The sequence below is a fragment of the Chroicocephalus ridibundus genome, chromosome 8 (assembly GCF_963924245.1).
Source record: "Chroicocephalus ridibundus chromosome 8, bChrRid1.1, whole genome shotgun sequence".
NCBI classification, from domain to species: domain Eukaryota; kingdom Metazoa; phylum Chordata; class Aves; order Charadriiformes; family Laridae; genus Chroicocephalus; species Chroicocephalus ridibundus.
In genome coordinates this window covers 11,690,515-11,707,623 of record NC_086291.1, presented here as the reverse complement: position 1 = coordinate 11,707,623, position 17,109 = coordinate 11,690,515, and the positions used below count along the sequence as shown (strand labels likewise).

Below are 17,109 nucleotides of genomic sequence, written 5' to 3'. Positions count from 1 at the left end.
CCACTTCCTTAGCAACGCGCCCTTAGCACCCGGCCCCAGCTGGACGCCCCGCCCACTCAGGGGCGGAAACTGGCCCACCCATTGGTCCGTGGGGGGAAAGGAGGGCCGCGATTGGCTCTGCTGAAGTGTCAGTTATTCTACGGGGTATCCTCCCCCTCGGGAAGGTGAGAGGGAGTGAGGGGCGGAGGCGGGCGCTGGGGCCGGGGGGGTTGTAGGGCCTATGGGGGGGTGTCGGGGTGAGGCGAACTGTAGGGCCTGGAGTGGAGGTCGCGGCCAAGGGGGCTGGGGGCTGAGGGGGGTTGTTGGTCCTGAGGTGGGTGTTTGGGTCAGGGGGGGTGGACACAGCGGCTGAGGTGGGCACTGGGGTCAGGGAGTGTGTGAGGGACTGTAGGGCCAGGGGTGGATTTTGGGGTGGGAGGAGCACAGGGCCTGTGGTTGGGCTGCATCAGGTCTGGTGGGATGGTTGGGCCTGGGAATGTTGTGGCTGGTTGAGGCTGCAAGGGATTAGGGTGGTAGGGGTGGGATGGATGTAGGGGTCAGTGCAGGGTGGGGGGAGTGCAGGGGCTAGGGTTGGGTTTGGGGCTGGGGTTAACAGTGGGGCTGGGAGGCAGGACATGTAGGTGAGAGAGGGGCCAGTGGGACTGTGGGTTGATAGGGGCTGGGTAGAAGGCACTAGGGTACACTGGGGAAGGTGTATTGTTCGTGAGAAGGGTTGTGGGAGACTTGAGGTATCCCAGGAGAGGGTGAAACCTGCTGAGGAAAGAGAAGCTTTAAGTTTTGCTTGAGGCTGGGCACAACCTTGATGTTGCAAGATGCAAAGGTAACACCAAATCACCGTGACTTTGTCCTTCCGTGAGTCCAAGGCCATCGGTCGCTGGCACCTCACACTCATAAACTGAGGCTGACGCAGCACCAATCTGCCTTTTGGTCTCAATGTGATGATTTAGCAGCACTCTGGGTATAAAGAACTGCTGAATTGCCACAGCGAGTTCCTAAATCACTTGCGTTTTTCTTGGCAGGAATAAAGCACTGCCCTGACCCAGCCTTGTTTTGATTATTAAGTCCAATGGACTGGGGTGGCAGCCCACCACTCTTGAGAGCAGAGTTTGAAGCCGACAAACAGGAGTTATGTGCTGATGCTAGCACTGACAAACGACTCGGAGAAGTCATTTAACTCCCCTGTGTCTGTATGTTCCCATATGTAAAATGGTCATAATAAAAATATTCATGTACATTCTCAGGGTACTTTGCAATGTTGGCTTAAAGACTACTGTGTCAGCAGATGCTGTTATTGTAGCAGCCAGGGACAGATAGCGCTGTATCCTCAGAAGCCTCATGTGATCATTGTTTTGAACTCTTTTTTTTTTTTTTTTTTTTTTTGCCATTGATTCATAGGCAAGCCCTTTGTATCACTAAAATCCTCACGTCCAGAGGCTGGTGCTGGTATTTCTGTATAGTGGGGGGTTACTGCAGCTTTATAGTAAAAACAGGATAGCATTACACCACCAGCATCTTAAACATAAATATGGAAACATTAATTTAGAATCAATTTTGGGATGTTTCAGACTGTAAAGTTCTTTTAACTAGATCTCTGTTGAGGACAGAGGAGCACTTTATGGGACTGTAAATTTCATGCAAACAGTCTCTGTGAAATACAGATTCTCCCTGCACACTAGCTGTTCTCTCAATATCAATCATATGCCTTGCAAGTAATGTTTCACAAATATTCTGTAAATCACAGGAAAATGTTCGCAATAATGTGAAATATGACTTTCACTTGACTGTTTCACCAGAGGCCCCTAACAGGCCATTCTCCTGTCAGCACTAACATTTGTTATGGCTAATAACATTTTCAATCACAACTATTTTGGGAAAATGGATTTATTTTAAATCTGCTTCCCCGCAAAGGAGATCCTGAAAATGCCCTGCCAAGGACACAGACTCCTTACAGAGCACAGCCCGTTAATTCCCAAATGAAATTTCATCTCATCTGAATTCCCAAATGTTGTTTCTTAGCCAGTTTTTCAAAGACTTTGTTTGTTTTCAGGCACTGGGGTACATGTTCACCTCTTGGTCGTTGCTTTCAGTCTGGTTCTGATAATAGCAAGAACGAGTTATTTTGAGTAGGTATCTTGGGTATATTCTGTAACTGATTTGGGATTTTGCTCCAGATTCTAGGAGAAAAGGTTTAAAAACTTTGTAGACAGGAAACTGATAATCTTGGCCACTTGTATTACACTGAAAGAAACTTCTTATTCTGAAATCCAAAGATTTTGTGTCATTTTACCTTTTTTTCTCTTAAACCACACTTTAAATAAAACCTAAAATGGTGCTTTTCTTATGTAGGAAGTCCAAGAATTGTATTAGACAAGGTGTGAAGTCCTTTCTTATCCTCAGGCGTGTTGATACAGCTGGGTGGAGGACAACACACCTGTGTTAACGCAGCTGTCTGTGACCTCGTCCCTCTTTCTGCATCAGTGTATGTACACAGATACTGATGTTTAACTGCGAGGCTCCTTGAGTTTGGTCAGTGTCTTAAAGCCAAACGCATACATGCCAGTGAAATTCTCACCTACCCAGATGAACGGAGAGTTTAATCTTCTGATGTTTCATCCCCCTACTAAGCGCACCTTCACATTTGTCAAGTTGCAATAGAAGATATCATACTGAGCCAACAGCATGACAAAGAAAGCTGGCAAAATATGGATTGCTTTATTTAACACCTCTGTGAAGGGATGGAAGGAAGTACAGGCAAGGGATGTTTCTGGAGCTTCTGTTGTCTTGCCTATAGCTCTTACGATTTCAGGTTTTCTTAGATTGTTTTAAAACTTGACATAGAAAATAGATGAGAAAAAAACAGAGCAAATGTGTGTCTTGCCAAAGGGTCCTAAAGCGCTCTCCCAGTGCCAAGGCCAAGCATATCTTCCTGGAGGGGGTGTGGGCCCAGGCCAAATGACTGTCGCTCCATCACGTGGGCAAGGGCATGCTGCACTGCTGTGCTAACAGGCATTTACAGCCCCCTTGACCTTGTCACTCCCCATAAATCCATACCTATTTGTGCTCTCATTTCACCCTACTTACTCTCCGGCAGGTCAGATATGAGATGCAGTGTTCATATCATGAGGCTAGTGAGAAACCAATGCTGGGGGAACGGGTGACATCAAAATGACTTTATTAACAGAGCGGAGAAGAGAGCTCCTGTGGTGAAGCCACCTGCCCTGGAAAATAATCTCAAATCCATTGCAGATTCATTGTGCAGCTTCAGACGTACCAGAAACCCTCCTTTTGCCTCAGTTTTCTTATCTATGAAATGAGTAGAAAGGAAAATGAGATTAAATTAATAGCTAGTAAGTGCTTTAATATTATTTGCCAGAGATTTAAAATGATTCTGGTGGTAATTCCTTAGTATAGACTTTTTCTGTCTTCAAAGCCCTTTTTTAACTTCTTTCTCCCTTTTCTCTAGGCAGAAGAGATCATGACTTCCGTCAAAGAGCAGGAAGCCATCAGGAAGCTCATGGTTTTCTTGCAGGAATGGGATAGTGCCCACAAAGTTGCTCGAAGCCACATGCTGAACAACTTCATTAAAAGCAATGATGGCAAGACAGAACCAGAGCTGGAGCTGGAGTTCGCCCAGGGAGCCAGCTTGTTTCTGGCTCGCCTCACGGCATGGCTCAGGATGACGTATCTGTTTCCTTGGACAGCTGGAGGTGGAGTATGGTGGTGGGAAAGGAAAGTTCTCTACCAAAAATTTGTTTAAAAAATAAGCTTCTGTATGGAGGCATCCATATCCAGCTGTGTTCTGCAGGGGGGAGGAAGTGGTCATCTAAAGATGGAACGGAAGAGAAAGTCATGTCTGCCAGGAACCTAGAATTAGTGTTTTTTATTATATTGGGAAAAGCGTGCTGCCTCTGCACGCCTGTGAGAGGAAGGTCCATGCTCTCTCGCAGAGAGAGTACCAGTTCAGACCTCCATATTGCCAAAGGCAAGCTGGGGGACAACCATGATGGTCTGTAAATCTCTCCTTAGCCTTGTCAAACAGCTACACGTACAACACGTGCCTCAACCAGCTGCTCAAGTCCATTGGCATCTTCTTATCTGCTGCAAGTGGGTAAGTATAGAATGTCACTGTGTGAGAGGCGCACACACGGGTGAGGGGGTAAACAGATAAAGAAAACAATGAGTCCTTGACAGTCTTTTGGGAGGGCTGTGTAAGCATTTCAGGCAAGGCAGGCCCCAGTGAGGTTTGTGGTAGGAATTTCAAATGCTCTCAAAAACCAAATCCACTGCTCGTGCATGTCCCCAGAGCCACCAGGTCACTGACACCACGTGGAAGGAGTGTGGCGAGAGCCTGAGTGCGGAGACGGGACTTTTTGTGCCTGTGGTTCAGTATCTGAAATAAGCCCAGGGCAGAACGGGAGCTGGTGACCTGCTGGGAGCAAAGCATGGAGGAGCCTCCTTGTGTTTGCTGCCCGGGCCCCCGCTGCAGCGAGGCAGGAGGCGATGGTTCCCAAGAGCACAGTCTGCTGACAGAGGAAGATGGGCTCCAAGGCAGGTGACACTTTTGGCTTTGTTCCCCCTATCCTTGCAGACGCAGATACCTTATCGAATTTCTGGAGATCGGAGGTGTCTTGATTCTCCTGGAAATACTAGGGCTGAACCACCTGAAAGAAGAGGACAAAAGGGAGTGTGTAAAGCTGCTCCAGCTCGTCGCAAACTCTGGCAGGAAGTATAAGGAGTTCATTTGTGAAAGCTACGGTAGGCGGCGTGTCCATCCGTGCTTTTTCCTAATTCAGGCGAGGATGTTCTCCCTGACCTCTGCTTGCTGCGGTCCCTTCCCTCCACCTGCTGATGGCAGATTGCTGCAGCGTTTGTCTGGCTGGAAGGAGTTCAGGGTCTCGGCTATTGTTGAGCAGTTGCATTTCATCCCCTCTCTCAGTTTTTAATGAGCTCCCTTTCTTTACAGTCATCTCTTTTGATGCGATACTGCTGTCCTGCTGGTTGCAACTGCTCCAGTTAAACCACAAACCAGTTTCCATTCTTAGCTGCAGCATTCACCTACCGCAAACTTTCCCAGACTTCCCCTCGGGGGGTGGGAAGGTTTTGTGGCTTGTATCTTTTGAAAGAGCATTACAACACACTTTTTTCTCCTGGACTGTGGAAGCCAAACCCCGTTAGTTGTTCTGTTGTTTGGATTATGGTGTTGGAGGCTATGGGGTGATACCTGCCGTCACAGCCTCCTCCAAGGGAGATGAGGTGGCAGGATCAGCAGAGGGATCCCTAGCAGCACTGCTGGCATTCCAGTGCCAGATCCTGCTTGTGAAAATGCCCACAGAAGGGCCTTGGCCACCTACTTCAGCTGAGAATTTTGCCGACTGCTTTTCCAGTTGGTGTTGTGGCTCCTGACAAGGCCAAAGAACTTTTTTCCTGGCTTCTGTTCTTTGAGCTGCACTTCAAGTGGGATGTGGTGCTGGGTTCTCTTGGGCTGTCAGTGAAACACCTGAGATGAATGACCCAGACTCATCCAGACACATGACTTGGTGACTCTTTCTCTGCCCAGGGGTGCGATCCCTCGCCAATTTCTTGGCCACTTCCAACTCAGCAGAGGCTCAAGAAGATGTGCAGGTTCTACTGGACTCCTTGGGCCGTGGCAATCCCAAGTACCAGAACCAAGTCTACAAAGGCCTCGTTGCTGTGCTGCCCTGCGCCTCCCCCCGAGCCCAGCAGCTGGCTCTGCAGACGCTCGTGGTCATGCAGGTGGGTGGTGGGTCTGGTTGGGGGTGAGGGGCAGCATTAGCTCCCATGTTGTTCCTTCCTGCCCTGGCAGGAGCTGGGTCAGTCCCCTTGGTGTCCAGTGGGCAGCCCCTGTGCCTGCAAGAGGACAGCCTGGAGTACTCTCAAAGCTGTCCCTGTCACTCTGCCTGTTTCCCCCCAGGACTTGCTGGGAGAGGCGCCCGCAATCCTGGTGGAACCCGTGCTGGGCGCGCTGTGCTCAGTGCACCTGGACGTCCAGTACGAAGGTAGGACCCATCCAGACACCCCGGGTGGTGGCCCAAGGGATCTGGGGGAGACTGTATGGGGATGGCCATCTCTAGGCCTGGATAAATGTGGCAGGGACAGACGGCAGAGAGGAGCAGCCTCGGTTCGTGCGGCTCTGGGGCCCCGGACCGACGGCGGAGACGGACGACCACGGCAGCCCCCCCAGACTCCCACCGGGCTGCGGGTGTGCCTGGCGCTGCGGGCGGCGGGCGCCTCATTAGCACTGAGCTCATTAGCATTCGTTTATTTGCATACCCAGGGTGCACCGCGGACCGGCGGCGCGGCCCCGGTAGCGCTGTCAGCCGCCGCCGCTCTCCGGGGCCACCCGGGTGCGCGCCGGGGCCGTGTTCATGTGGGCCACCGGGGAACGGGGGGCGGGGGGGGAGGGGGTGGGTGGGTTGTCCGGGGTCGCCGTACACCGTGGGGAGACAACGGGGAGAGGGGGTTTGCGCGGGGAGGGCACGAGGTATACTCTGGTTTCTCTTCAGATCGTATAAATCTTTCGCCTTTTACTAAAGATTTCCGTGGAGAGGAACAGGCACGAGTGTCGATAAATTTTTTGAGGCTTCACTTCGGTGAAGCTATCCTTTTTCTGGTAAAAAATAGACTGGTTTTTCGCTTCCGCAACGTTGTTGATTATTCCCAGTGTTCCCCAGAGAATCGTGGGATTGATTTTGTGCGGGGACCTGCTTCTAGGGCCGATCTCCGCCCCTTGGGCGCGCTGCCTGCGGGGACGATGCGACCCAGCCCGGGCTGCGGGAGCCCTTTGCCCGCTCTGCCTCCGCCGCACCGGCCGCTCGCTCCGCCCCCGCCCGGGAGGGCGGGCCGCCTCATTAGCATGTCCCTCAGCAGCATGGCTCTGATTAGCATACCCAGGGTGCAGTGCGGGGCAGCGCCCTGCCGGTCCCGCTGGCCACCGCCGCCCCGAGCCGGCGTGGACGGTGGGATCGGGCCGAGCCGCGGGTGTCGGTAACCGCGGCGAGCCGGGGTCGGGCTGGGGGGGACGGCGGGGGACGACAAGGGGTCGCCGTGTCCTATGGGGAGGCAGGCGGGGGTGGGTAGATGTGCGGCGGAACAGCTGGTATACTCTGGTTTCTCTTCAGATCGTATAAATCTTTCGCCTTTTACTAAAGATTTCCGTGGAGAGGAACAGGCACGAGTGTCGATGAATTTTTTGAGGCTCCATTTCGGTGGAGCTATCCCATTTGTAGTGAAAAATAGAACGAAAATGGAAGATGAGGGAGGGAGCTGGATTACAGTCTCCTGTGGTTCGCGTGAGGGAAAGGGGGATCCGATGGGATCTGGGACCGGGGGCGGCCGCGCTGACCCCGAACTGCCGGCCCTTTGACCCCTGCCCCGCCTCGTTAGCATGTGTTCATTAGCATTCGCCTGATTTGCATACCCAGGGAGCACCGCGGCCGCCCCGCACCGCCTCGGCCCCGCCGGTGCCCGCTGCCGCGGCCGCTCCGAGCCGTCCGGGTCGGCGGGACCGGTCCGTCCCGGCGGGGTTGGCCGGGCCGGGGGCTGCGGGGCCGGGGGCGGGCGGGGGCTCCTTCGCCCTGAGCTATGTGGCGCGGGGCAGGCGGGCGGTGTGGCGGGGGGAAAGATGGTGGCATACTCTGGTTTCTCTTCAGATCGTATAAATCTTTCGCCTTTTACTAAAGATTTCCGTGGAGAGGAACAGGCACGAGTGTCGATGAATTTTTTGAGGCTTCACTTCGGTGAAGCTACCCTTTTTCTGGTTAAAAAAGTAGAAGGAGGTTTTTTCATAGACGAAGTACGGGTGGGTGCTGTTGCGCCCTCCTGTTTGTAGTCCTTCCCCCATGACAAGCCGTACCCAGATCCCCCCCACGCACACGTACAATACCAAGTGCTGAGCGCGGCTCCCCTCTCTCTCTGCCAGCCATCCAGCTGCTGAAGGCCCTCATGGCCTGCCAGGTCCGGCCGGCCCTGCTGAAGGGCTTGGTTGCCCTACTGACACCACCCGGGGAGACAGCTTTTACCTCCTGCGACGAGACCGCCAAAGGTAAAAAAGCGGACCATGGACCATGGCCTCCTCCCAGGGCGACCGGGTTTCTCCCAAGCTCCCTTGCCTCCTTCTGCAGGGCAGTTGCCCGGACTCGTAGGGGAGGAGGTGCAGGGGGCTGTCCCCTGAGGCGGGGAGCCCAGCAGCCAGGGCTGCCTGGGTCGAGGCAGCGTGCAGGCTACCGTCCAGGCCTCCAGAGACCTGCTGAGGTCTGCTGAGCAAGGATGATAAACTGTTCCAGACCCGGGTGTTTCCTCCCCTGACTCAGCAGAGCAGGTCGCAGTGGCCCCCACTGTCTGACCTGTGGCTGTGCTGCCGTGGGCATCGTGCGCACAGACCTTTGCAGGGTGTTTCATATGATATGTAGCCACAGGGTTTCCCTGAAAGACATCACCTTTTCATGCTAGCGGTGTAACTGCACCTCCCCTCCCTTCTGACATCTTAGAGGTGTTTCAAAGCACCATTCTCACCTTTCTCATGTTCCTCACGCAGACCCAGCCACACTTTGCCCAAGGGAGCCCATGCTGGTGTATATTCAGCAAGCAGCTGCTGCAAAAGCCATTGGGTAAGAAACTCCGGAGCAAAACCTACAGAAGCATAAAAGGGACCTTAGAGAAGTGGCTTCCTTTGGGTAGGGTAGGGTAGGAAAGGACTGGGACGTATTCCAGTACACCAGTGCTCAGCTAAGGCTCCTTAGGCTGTTCGGAGGCGGGGTGTGCTCAGGAATAGGGCAGAGTGCCTGCAGGTAGCAATGCTCAGACCCTCCCTGCTTCCAACACTGGAGCTTGCTTGAAGTTTTATTTATAGGGAGATGTGGAATCCCACCGGCTCTGTCCCTGTGTGCTGTCACAGTGGCTTCATGGCTGGGCCTGGAAGCAATGTGTGTGTCCCACCACAGCACAGGGCTAAAGGGTGCTGTATTGATCAAGGCCGCTCTATTCTCCACATAGCTGGGAGCCACAGCGAGCAGTGAAACACCCCTATTTAACATCAGCCACCCAACAGAAGAGTCTAGTGCCTATGACTGGCTGCAGAATCCTTAAAGAAATTCAGCCATTTGTGCTAAAATTTGTTCATTCAGTATGAATTTCCTGCAGTGTCCACAAGATAGTGCTATCAGAACACTTTTCCTGCAAAAGCAGATGACAGAAAGCCCTTGGTGGGCAGGGAGATGTACTGGAGTGTTTTCCAGGGACATGCTCACAGAAGTAACAGTGGTGGTGGTTGAGTTCTGTGTTCTTCATGGTCATGCAAGAAACTTGCTAGACTTTCATACAGCCCAGGAAGCTCCTGCCAATCATTAGGCAATTTGTTCTCAGCAAGCCCACACTTTAAATGATTGCTAATCCATGCACAGACAAACATTTCTTGTTTATTTTGAGACTCTCCTGTCTGTTGGTCTTGCTAGGGCAGGGTAGGAACACATTGTTGTCCACTGGTGACCGCACTAAGAGACCCTGACTCAATTTGTTGTGTGCTTCTTCCCACACAGAGGGTAGGGGCTGATGGCCTGTCTCATTGCAGTGTATTAGCCAAGGAGTCAGCAGAAGTGGCGGAAGAGCTGATCCAGCTGAAAGTGGTACATGGCCTGATGGTTGCTGTGGGGAACCTGGATCATGCGGCCAGCCAGAGACATGCCAGCATCTCCCTGGAAGTGAGTGTGGTGGTTTATGGTGGAGAACATCGTAGCACATGGTCTCCTCCCAGAAAAGCTCCCTATGCTGTGTTGTTTTTTTTTTTTTTCTAAGCATAGCAGACACAAAGGCAGGAGTGACAGTTCCTTCAGGAAAGAGCTGTATTTCCTCTTCTATCTGCCTCCCTCCTACCACCCACCACAAACAAGGTGCTGGGAAGCCACTGTTGGGCCCTCACACATCTGTTCTACCCCCATGCTTGCTGTGGGTATCAAGCACAGACAGAGCTAAGGGACTAATCAAGACAGTTTGCCTGGAGCAAGACACTAGCACAGAATCATAAGCAGGCTGGTGCTAGGTAAAGAGTTTTGGGCTGCCTCAGCACAGCCCTGCCTCTGTAACAGCCGCACGGAAGGACCATGCTGTCAGTAGACGGGAAGGCCTGAGTGAGTGACAGCTGAGAACCAGGCTGCTCAGGGGAAAAAGGGTCTACAAACCTACCTAGCAACGCAGAGGGTCAGTGCACCCATCCTCTGAGCAGGGTGAATTCCCTGGCAACTGCTGCACTGCAACCATTTCACTGAAACGCCCTCTCTCCTCTTGTTAACAAAGGTGGGAGCTGGCACTGGGTGATGTCGGGGGGGAAGAAGGTGAGTCTTGAGCAGGGACCTTCACGTTCCTCATGGTGCGTTTATGAAGTGCTAGCAGTAGCACCGGTACTAAAGGAGGTGGGTCAGGGACTCCCTGGCACATGACACAGGTTATCTGGAGCCATATCATTCATGCAGCTCTACCTTCTGTACACACGCTCACATCCCTTCTCCCTACATGCCAACTCTCTCTTCTCTTGCAGTATTTTGTGCGCACATTTCCCTTTGTGGAGGAGTGTGCAAAGGCGGCACTAGGACACACACTGTTCCAGCGTTTTATGGTAAACATGCCTCCCTTATGGCATTTATTAGCAGCCCTTGGACCTTGGTCTGTTTTGCAGGGATGGGGGGGGATGGATTCTTTTTTTCCCACAAGAAACCCAGTCTTGCATGAGAGTGCAGAATAAACAAAGCCACCCTTTGAGAAGTGTTCACCTTCAGTCTCAGCGATAACTGCTCTGACTCAGCACCAAGACAGACCAAGAAGGGAGCTCATACTCCTGCTCCTTCTATGACAGTAGGACTTGGTGTTAGAGGTGGGGGCTGAAGGGCCAAGTGAGGCAAGACGTGACTTGAGCTCCTCCAATTCAAGTCCCTCCTGACTCTGGCTCCTGGGGTGGATATACAGAGTAGTAAGCAATGTTTGTTCCACCTTCTCTCCCCGGACCTAATACAGGGTAACATTTTGTTCCTTGCACCTAGGCCCATCCTTACTCACCCTAAGACACCACTGGGCAAGGCTGGATGATCCAAGTATAGTAACATCTGAAGTGGAACAGGACAGCCTTGCTTTAAGTCCAAACTCAGTAGAGCATAACAGCCCTTTTCCTCTGGCTATACCATCTTAATGTGATGCAGGCAGAGCCGAGGTACAAATCAGCTCAGAGGCCCCCGAGTGCTCAGCCCCACACTGCTCCCTGTACCTAAACTGTTGATCACAAAATGCCCCAGCTGTGGGGGAGGAGCCTCTCTGGGTTGAAGTATCCCTTCTGTAGCTGCTTGTCCCAGTCCCATTAAGATCCTCTTTTCCTGCCTTTTCCAGGGCAGTCCTGAGACCTGGTACACAAAAATGGATCCAGTCCAGGCTGAAGAACTGGCCTCCAATATAGTAGACATCCCCAGAGACATGGCAAGGATGCAGTCTGCAGAAGGTGTGTGCAGAGCTGGGGGCAAAGACATTTAAATCACACCCTTCACTTTCAGGGGGAAAAGGCAGCTCAGGAAGCAGGAGAGCAGGGTGGGAGGTCTAGGGGGAAGAGGGAGTAATGGTAGAAGGGTCCCTTTGTAATCTGATGTTTGTATAGCTGCATCCTGTGTTGCTGGACCCAGAGCTCACAGGGCTGTTTTGTCCTGTGTGAGGGAGCTGAACAAACAGGAAACAGAGGACAGCAGCACATGCCTCCCACCTGTCCTCCCCCATCCTGCCCCTCTGCCTGCTCCTTCCCAGAGGACAGGTTCTGTGGGGGCACCTGGACCCAGGTTGCACATAAGGGCCACGGCAGCACCTTGCTGCACCTGAACCAGAGGCCAGCTTTGCACTTCTGCCCTCAAATACAGATTTTGGTGGGCTATTGACAGGTTTATTTTATGTGGCATGTTAGCCATGGGAAATATATGTGAAAAAATGTGAAGTAACATCCTGGGGCTATCTCCAAAGCCTGAGTAAACTCCCATGGTACAAGGGCATATCACAGGACCCTTCCTACTTACCTGATGTCGTAAGAGCTGAGCCACTCACTACATGCTGAGCTTTGCTTAGGTGCAGGATAGGTACCCTCTGAACCAGCTTCCCCCTTGCTAGGCCAGTTCTACTCAACAGGATCTCAAAATTTATTTTGAGTGATTTTTATGTAAACATTATAAGTGCAAAGGCTTTAAAAAGAAACCTCATCCAAGAAATCAGCCTATCCCTACAATACCAGCCAGTCTTTAGGGGCTGTTAGACTTTACCAAAAATCAGCAAGAAATATATTTTATATGATAGGAGATAATTAAATCCAGGAACATTTATTTATCAAACTTCTTAAAATACTGATTTTTTTTTTTAATTACATATAATCCACTTTCTTTCTAGAAAAGGTAGACTTGCAACAATTTTGCAAGGTTTCAAGCACATCTGGAAAGTTATCTGTACACTAGAAGACTATACACGTGTATCTAGTTCTATTAGAAGAGACCATTGTCACTAGCAAAGGGCCAGATGCTAGACACATCTAGCAGAGTCTCAGGCCCCCCGCCCCAAGCCGTACAGCACGTGTTTCTAGCACTCTGCCGAGTACTCCGATACCAGACCATGAAGAGAGAAAGGCTGCCTTGTTCACTGCTCTCAGGCATGCACATGCATGACCCGCAGACACTCTACCACATTTAAAAATAGGAGTTACACAAACGACCAACAAACATGCAAGACATACAGAAGATTGCTTGTGCACCAGGTTTTGCTGTATTTACTAACGCCTCTGCTGGCTCATCTGCTTGCTGACTTGCTCCTCCAGTTGCATGGCAGCTCCTAGGGCATCCAATGTTTCTGTAAAGGAAGAGAGTGACAGGGTGACTGACCTGGAAGCTGAACTCCCCAGCTCAGCTGTCCCGCTCAACAGGGCTCTGCAGGGGCCACAGAAGGAAGTGAACTCTGAAAGAACCACTCAGCCAACATCAAATCCTGCCTGGTCCCACAAAGCTCCTCAGCTGTACTTGTTCATTTCTACTCATCAGCAGTTTCAAGCCTGCAGTTTGCAGTTCAAACTAGATGCCACTAATCCAGCCATCTCAGAGGGCTAGATTTCCCTGGCCTATAAGCCAGAGAGGTTAGCGGGACATTTACTCTTGTTTCTTGTCACCACCCCTCTATGGCGAACGGAGGGATACAGCTATCAGGCTGCACTTGAGATGGGAGGACAGTCAGGGCTGTTTAAAAAGAAATCTACTTCTTCAGGTTAACAGTTCACTTTGATGCCACAATTTCCAGCCTCATTTGAAAAAACAAACCCCTCACAGCCCTGTTTTTGAGGCAAAGGCTGAAGTGGCAATCAAAGCCCAAGTTATTGCAATAGGGTGAAAAGTAGCAGTTAGCAACGTAGCTTCCCCTGTCCTAGTCAGGCCATGTACGTGCTTGGCACTGTTACCCTGTGTCAGCCAGGCTCATGCACCTGCCTTGCTGCCTCTCTACCACCGCCTCAACCAGCATGGTCCAAACAAAGAGAGGCAGTGCTGACATGCCAGGCAGACACTTGTTACAAGTGCATGGGTATTAAGGCTTGATATCCATGAAAACAGGAGTGGAAACAGTGGGCATATCCCTGTGAATCCCTAGAACATGGCACTGGGACCTATTTGTCAAAGTCTGCTTTTTGGCCAAGGCAAAGAGTAAACCATATAACCAACTAGCCAAACAGACTTCAGCTTATCGGCTCTTGGTGGCAACTGCATTCTGCTCAAGGGAAGGCAGTTTTATATGGCAGTGCAAAGCAAGTGGGAGTTATGAGCCAAAATTTTATTTTGGAAAGTGCAGACAATAGGATGTTTCAGATCTGCCCCTGTGATCACCTAGGAAAGTGATCCGAATCACAACCTATGCAAAAGGACTGTGTGCACAAAGCCCCACAGGTACGCTGGTATTACTTTCAGGTCTTTGAAAAAGTGATTAGTGACAGTGCTAATCAGAGACAGGCACTAACATACCTCTGACACTAAGGAAGTTTCTTGAGCTCTCCTCTACGAAGTGCTTAGCTCTGCTCACAAAGGTCTCAAGATCATAGTCTGGTTGTTCTGTGATTCCCAAGAGGCAGTCAAGTTCAGTCAGCATTCTCTATATTTACAAGGATAACAGTGATGAGAAAATGACTTTCTGGAAATTCAATTAGTTTCTTCAGATCTGTCACACCAATAAACAGAGCTGAGCTTCTACAGACCAGTACCAGTCAGTACTCATTAGCAGCAAGTAGAGGTTGCTAGTTGGAGAGGAAGGGTGACCAGCTGGCCACAAGCACTATAGTCCCACAGTTTAACCACTTGGGCAGGAAACCACAGGACAAAGTTGTCAATGAGGAGAAAGTAACACCACTGACAGCGTCTTGCAGTACAGCCCACAGCCTACCCAGCAGCACTTGGCTCAGACAAGGCAAGGTGCTATCAACATGTAGAAGGCAGCCTGGGTTGGACTTGCCTCTTCCACCTACCTGTCTCAGTTCTCTAAGCTGTTCTACAACTTTCTCCTCTCGTTCACTAATTTGAGTCATAGCGTCACAGAAGCTGGACATGTCAGGAGAGATATCTTCCTCCTCATCACTGGAGAGCTGCAAGAAACAGCCCAAGTAAGAACAGCAAGTTGTTCACAGCTTTGAGATCTGCTCAGCCCACTGCACGCACATACATTGCGACCTGAGCCTTCTCCACTGGTCTGTGTTTCCTCAGTCTCCATCTGATTCTGTGCTTCACCACCTCCATTATGAGGGCTGAGCTCTTTCACTCTGCAACAAGAACACTTGTCACTCAGACACTTCTTCCAGCACTTTCTGGGCTACAGCATCACAAAACAACTACTGCAATCAATCAGTGCTCAGCAAGAGACATTCAGCTGCACTTAAGCAGTTGCACATTACCACCTCCAGAACAAGCTCACATGGACAGAAACCCCAGAGGGCTGTGGGGAGGAAAGCTGAGATATGTTTTGTCTCCATGCCCAGCCTAGGACCTCTCCTGGAGAGAAATGTCCAAGCACACAATGCTAATTGCCAGCAACACCTTTCACAAAAGCTGTCTTCCACATGTCAGCTTCGTCTGTCGTGACCAACTAAGAGAACTTAGTATGGGAAGAAAAGGAATAAGGCTGATTTTTTCCCCAGAGACCCACACTGTGCCAGAATAGGTCTATAATAAGGATAAAAGCCATGGCTGATGACACGGTACTAGAGGTAGATGTCAGATACCAACTGTGCATTTAATTCCAGTTACTAGTGTCAGCTTCATGTTTCCAGTGAGTTTCAGCCTTGTACCCCCTTTCTTTTAGCTTGAACATGCCTTCTGCATTGGCTAAGAACCAATGGGCCTAACTCAACACTAGAATCTTACTGAAGCACACTAAGTCAGATGTTGCATTTTGTCCTGTACTTTCAGGTGAGCAGGAATGACTGTCCACCAGAAGAAAAAAAGCGCACAACTCCAATCCAGAACCAAATCTGGGAATCTGTCAAGACTCACAGTGTTCCTGAATGCTTATGACAAGAATTACCATACATCCTTTCAGAGAGTGGGATGTTTTCCAGGAAGAAACCAAGCAGCCCTTTGCCAACTAAATGAAGGAAAGCTACCAAGCCTGAAACGTGCAAGTGTCATCTTGTTATGACATGACAAAAGTCAGTCTCCCTTTTACTTGTCACGTCACCAGGGAGTTGTAGAGGCATGTAAAGCAGAGACTGGGAGGCACTCACTGCTCTGTCAGGGGTTCCAGGTATCAGCAAGACCCCAGGAAAACCTGGGGCTCAGTCCCTGCAAATCTACCTTGCCCTGCAGGTACCTAAGGTCAAGCGCAGGGCACTCAAAACACACTCTCACCATCTGCTTGGAGGCATTTGAGATCTCCAAGTCCTTCAGATTTTAGCCCAAATCTCCAAGGTGCCATATTCTATTAGTTCATATCAAAGTCTGTCAATAACACAAAGTGTTTTGTGTCATCTGTAGGGCCATGTCAGGGACACAATCTTAGCACACCACTTACAGATAGGACCCAAAGTATTACATAAAGTAAAAGGCATGGAGGTAACCATTCAGGACAAGGTAAACTCCCTGCAAAAACCAGGGCAGTCTGAAGTCTAGCAGGAGAGACTCCTCCTCTGAGGAAAGGAGACATTAGTCACAGTTTAATACAATGTCCATTATGTCTCACACAGAGAGCACCCAGGTTAGTTTCATAAGACAGCTCTAAGATAATTTGCTCCTAGCAAACAATTTCCAAATTGCCATTACAGGCAGTGACAACAAGAGAACTTTTGGTCAGCATAAAAGCAGCCAAAAATCCTTCTGCAAGAAGAGTAGAATGCTCAGATCAGAAAGGCCATTACCTGTCAGCGTATCTCAGTGTGTTTAAGGTGTACTCACAGGAACTCATGCCTGGAGAAATCATTGCTATCTGCAAACAGAACAGAAGACCTCAGTGACTCCCACATCTGACTTTGGCTCATGTTAATGGCCCTACAGATCTCACCAGGCAGCTGGGACACATTAGGGCAAAGGGTCAGAGATGAGACATTCTGTCAAGTCCATTTTTCTTTATAGCTTCTGTGGGACATGCCAGGGGTCCTGTATCCAGCTTTCCACTGGCTTTGTGTGCACAGCCACTGTGCTGCACCCTCCACAGGGAGCAAAGCCCCTTTGAGAGCACACCAGGCTCTACTGCAGATTCACTGTATGAAAGCGACTTCTGCAGTTCTGCTTCTACAGGGGCTGGGCAAAGCTCACCGGTTCTTGATCTCAGTCACCATGTGAGTGTGGAGAGTGGAAGAGGAAAAACCTATGTGACTTTTTCAGAGAACTGAAGTTTTCTGACTTCAGAGACCCTTCACTCCAGAAGAGCATGAAGCTATTTGGTCAAATTGCTGAAGCCATAAGCAGTGTGTGCATTTGTGCCATGCACATACTCACCATACAGGTCCTCGAGTTTGTTCCTATGAAAGAGTCTCTTAGCACCTGGGTCAGCTTGCTCTCCCGGAAAGGGGTATGAGATTTGTTCTGCCCTAAGGCTCGGATACATTCCTAAGAAAAGACG

At 50.5% G+C, this 17,109-nt stretch overlaps 2 protein-coding genes and 3 non-coding genes across 8 annotated transcripts in view; 4 read left to right on the top strand and 1 right to left on the bottom strand.

The window, feature by feature from the left end:
• The first annotated feature begins 104 nt into the window (after positions 1–104).
• Positions 105–16,412, top strand: ARMH1 (armadillo like helical domain containing 1). Of its 4 annotated transcripts, XM_063344760.1 has the most exons (13): positions 683–820; positions 2,048–2,123; positions 3,464–3,681; positions 4,040–4,108; positions 4,589–4,755; positions 5,558–5,754; positions 5,933–6,017; positions 7,940–8,062; positions 8,555–8,627; positions 9,587–9,716; positions 10,550–10,627; positions 11,389–11,497; positions 15,462–15,592. In XM_063344760.1, exons 3-13 carry the CDS (start codon positions 3,476–3,478, stop codon positions 15,473–15,475), a joined length of 1,251 nt encoding a protein of 416 aa, XP_063200830.1. In that variant the 5' UTR covers positions 683–820; positions 2,048–2,123; positions 3,464–3,475; the 3' UTR covers positions 15,476–15,592. The 4 variants fall into 4 exon arrangements, with proteins under 4 accessions (XP_063200831.1, XP_063200830.1, XP_063200829.1 ...); XM_063344761.1 differs by lacking the exons at positions 683–820; positions 2,048–2,123 and adding an exon at positions 105–164; XM_063344759.1 differs by lacking the exon at positions 2,048–2,123 and having other exon boundaries at positions 687–820.
• LOC134520248 (U5 spliceosomal RNA) lies at positions 6,505–6,619 on the top strand. Its single transcript, XR_010072393.1, has one exon. It is a non-coding gene; the product is annotated as a U5 spliceosomal RNA (small nuclear RNA).
• On the top strand, positions 7,120–7,234 carry LOC134520258 (U5 spliceosomal RNA). Its single transcript, XR_010072402.1, has one exon. It is a non-coding gene; the product is annotated as a U5 spliceosomal RNA (small nuclear RNA).
• Positions 7,651–7,765, top strand: LOC134520262 (U5 spliceosomal RNA). The gene has a single exon (XR_010072406.1). It is a non-coding gene; the product is annotated as a U5 spliceosomal RNA (small nuclear RNA).
• KIF2C (kinesin family member 2C) overlaps positions 12,464–17,109 on the bottom strand; it is an 18,351-nt gene continuing 13,705 nt past the window's right edge. The window contains exons 16-21 of the mRNA XM_063344758.1: positions 16,986–17,096; positions 16,406–16,473; positions 14,719–14,815; positions 14,525–14,641; positions 14,028–14,154; positions 12,464–12,873 (exon numbers count right to left, since the gene is read on the bottom strand). Coding sequence (XP_063200828.1) covers positions 12,797–12,873; positions 14,028–14,154; positions 14,525–14,641; positions 14,719–14,815; positions 16,406–16,473; positions 16,986–17,096 — 597 coding nt within the window. The 3' untranslated portion in view covers positions 12,464–12,796. The remainder of the gene's footprint in view (positions 12,874–14,027; positions 14,155–14,524; positions 14,642–14,718; positions 14,816–16,405; positions 16,474–16,985; positions 17,097–17,109) is intronic.

What these genes read in the sequence shown, in the direction of transcription:
- ARMH1 (XM_063344759.1), top strand. An exon ending in ACGGCATGGCTCAGGATGAC is followed by an intron (nt 3,682 to 4,039) that starts GTATCTGTTTCC and finishes CTTGTCAAACAG; the next exon opens with CTACACGTACAACACGTGCC. An exon ending in ATGCCAGCATCTCCCTGGAA is followed by an intron (nt 9,717 to 10,549) that starts GTGAGTGTGGTG and finishes CTTCTCTTGCAG; the next exon opens with TATTTTGTGCGCACATTTCC.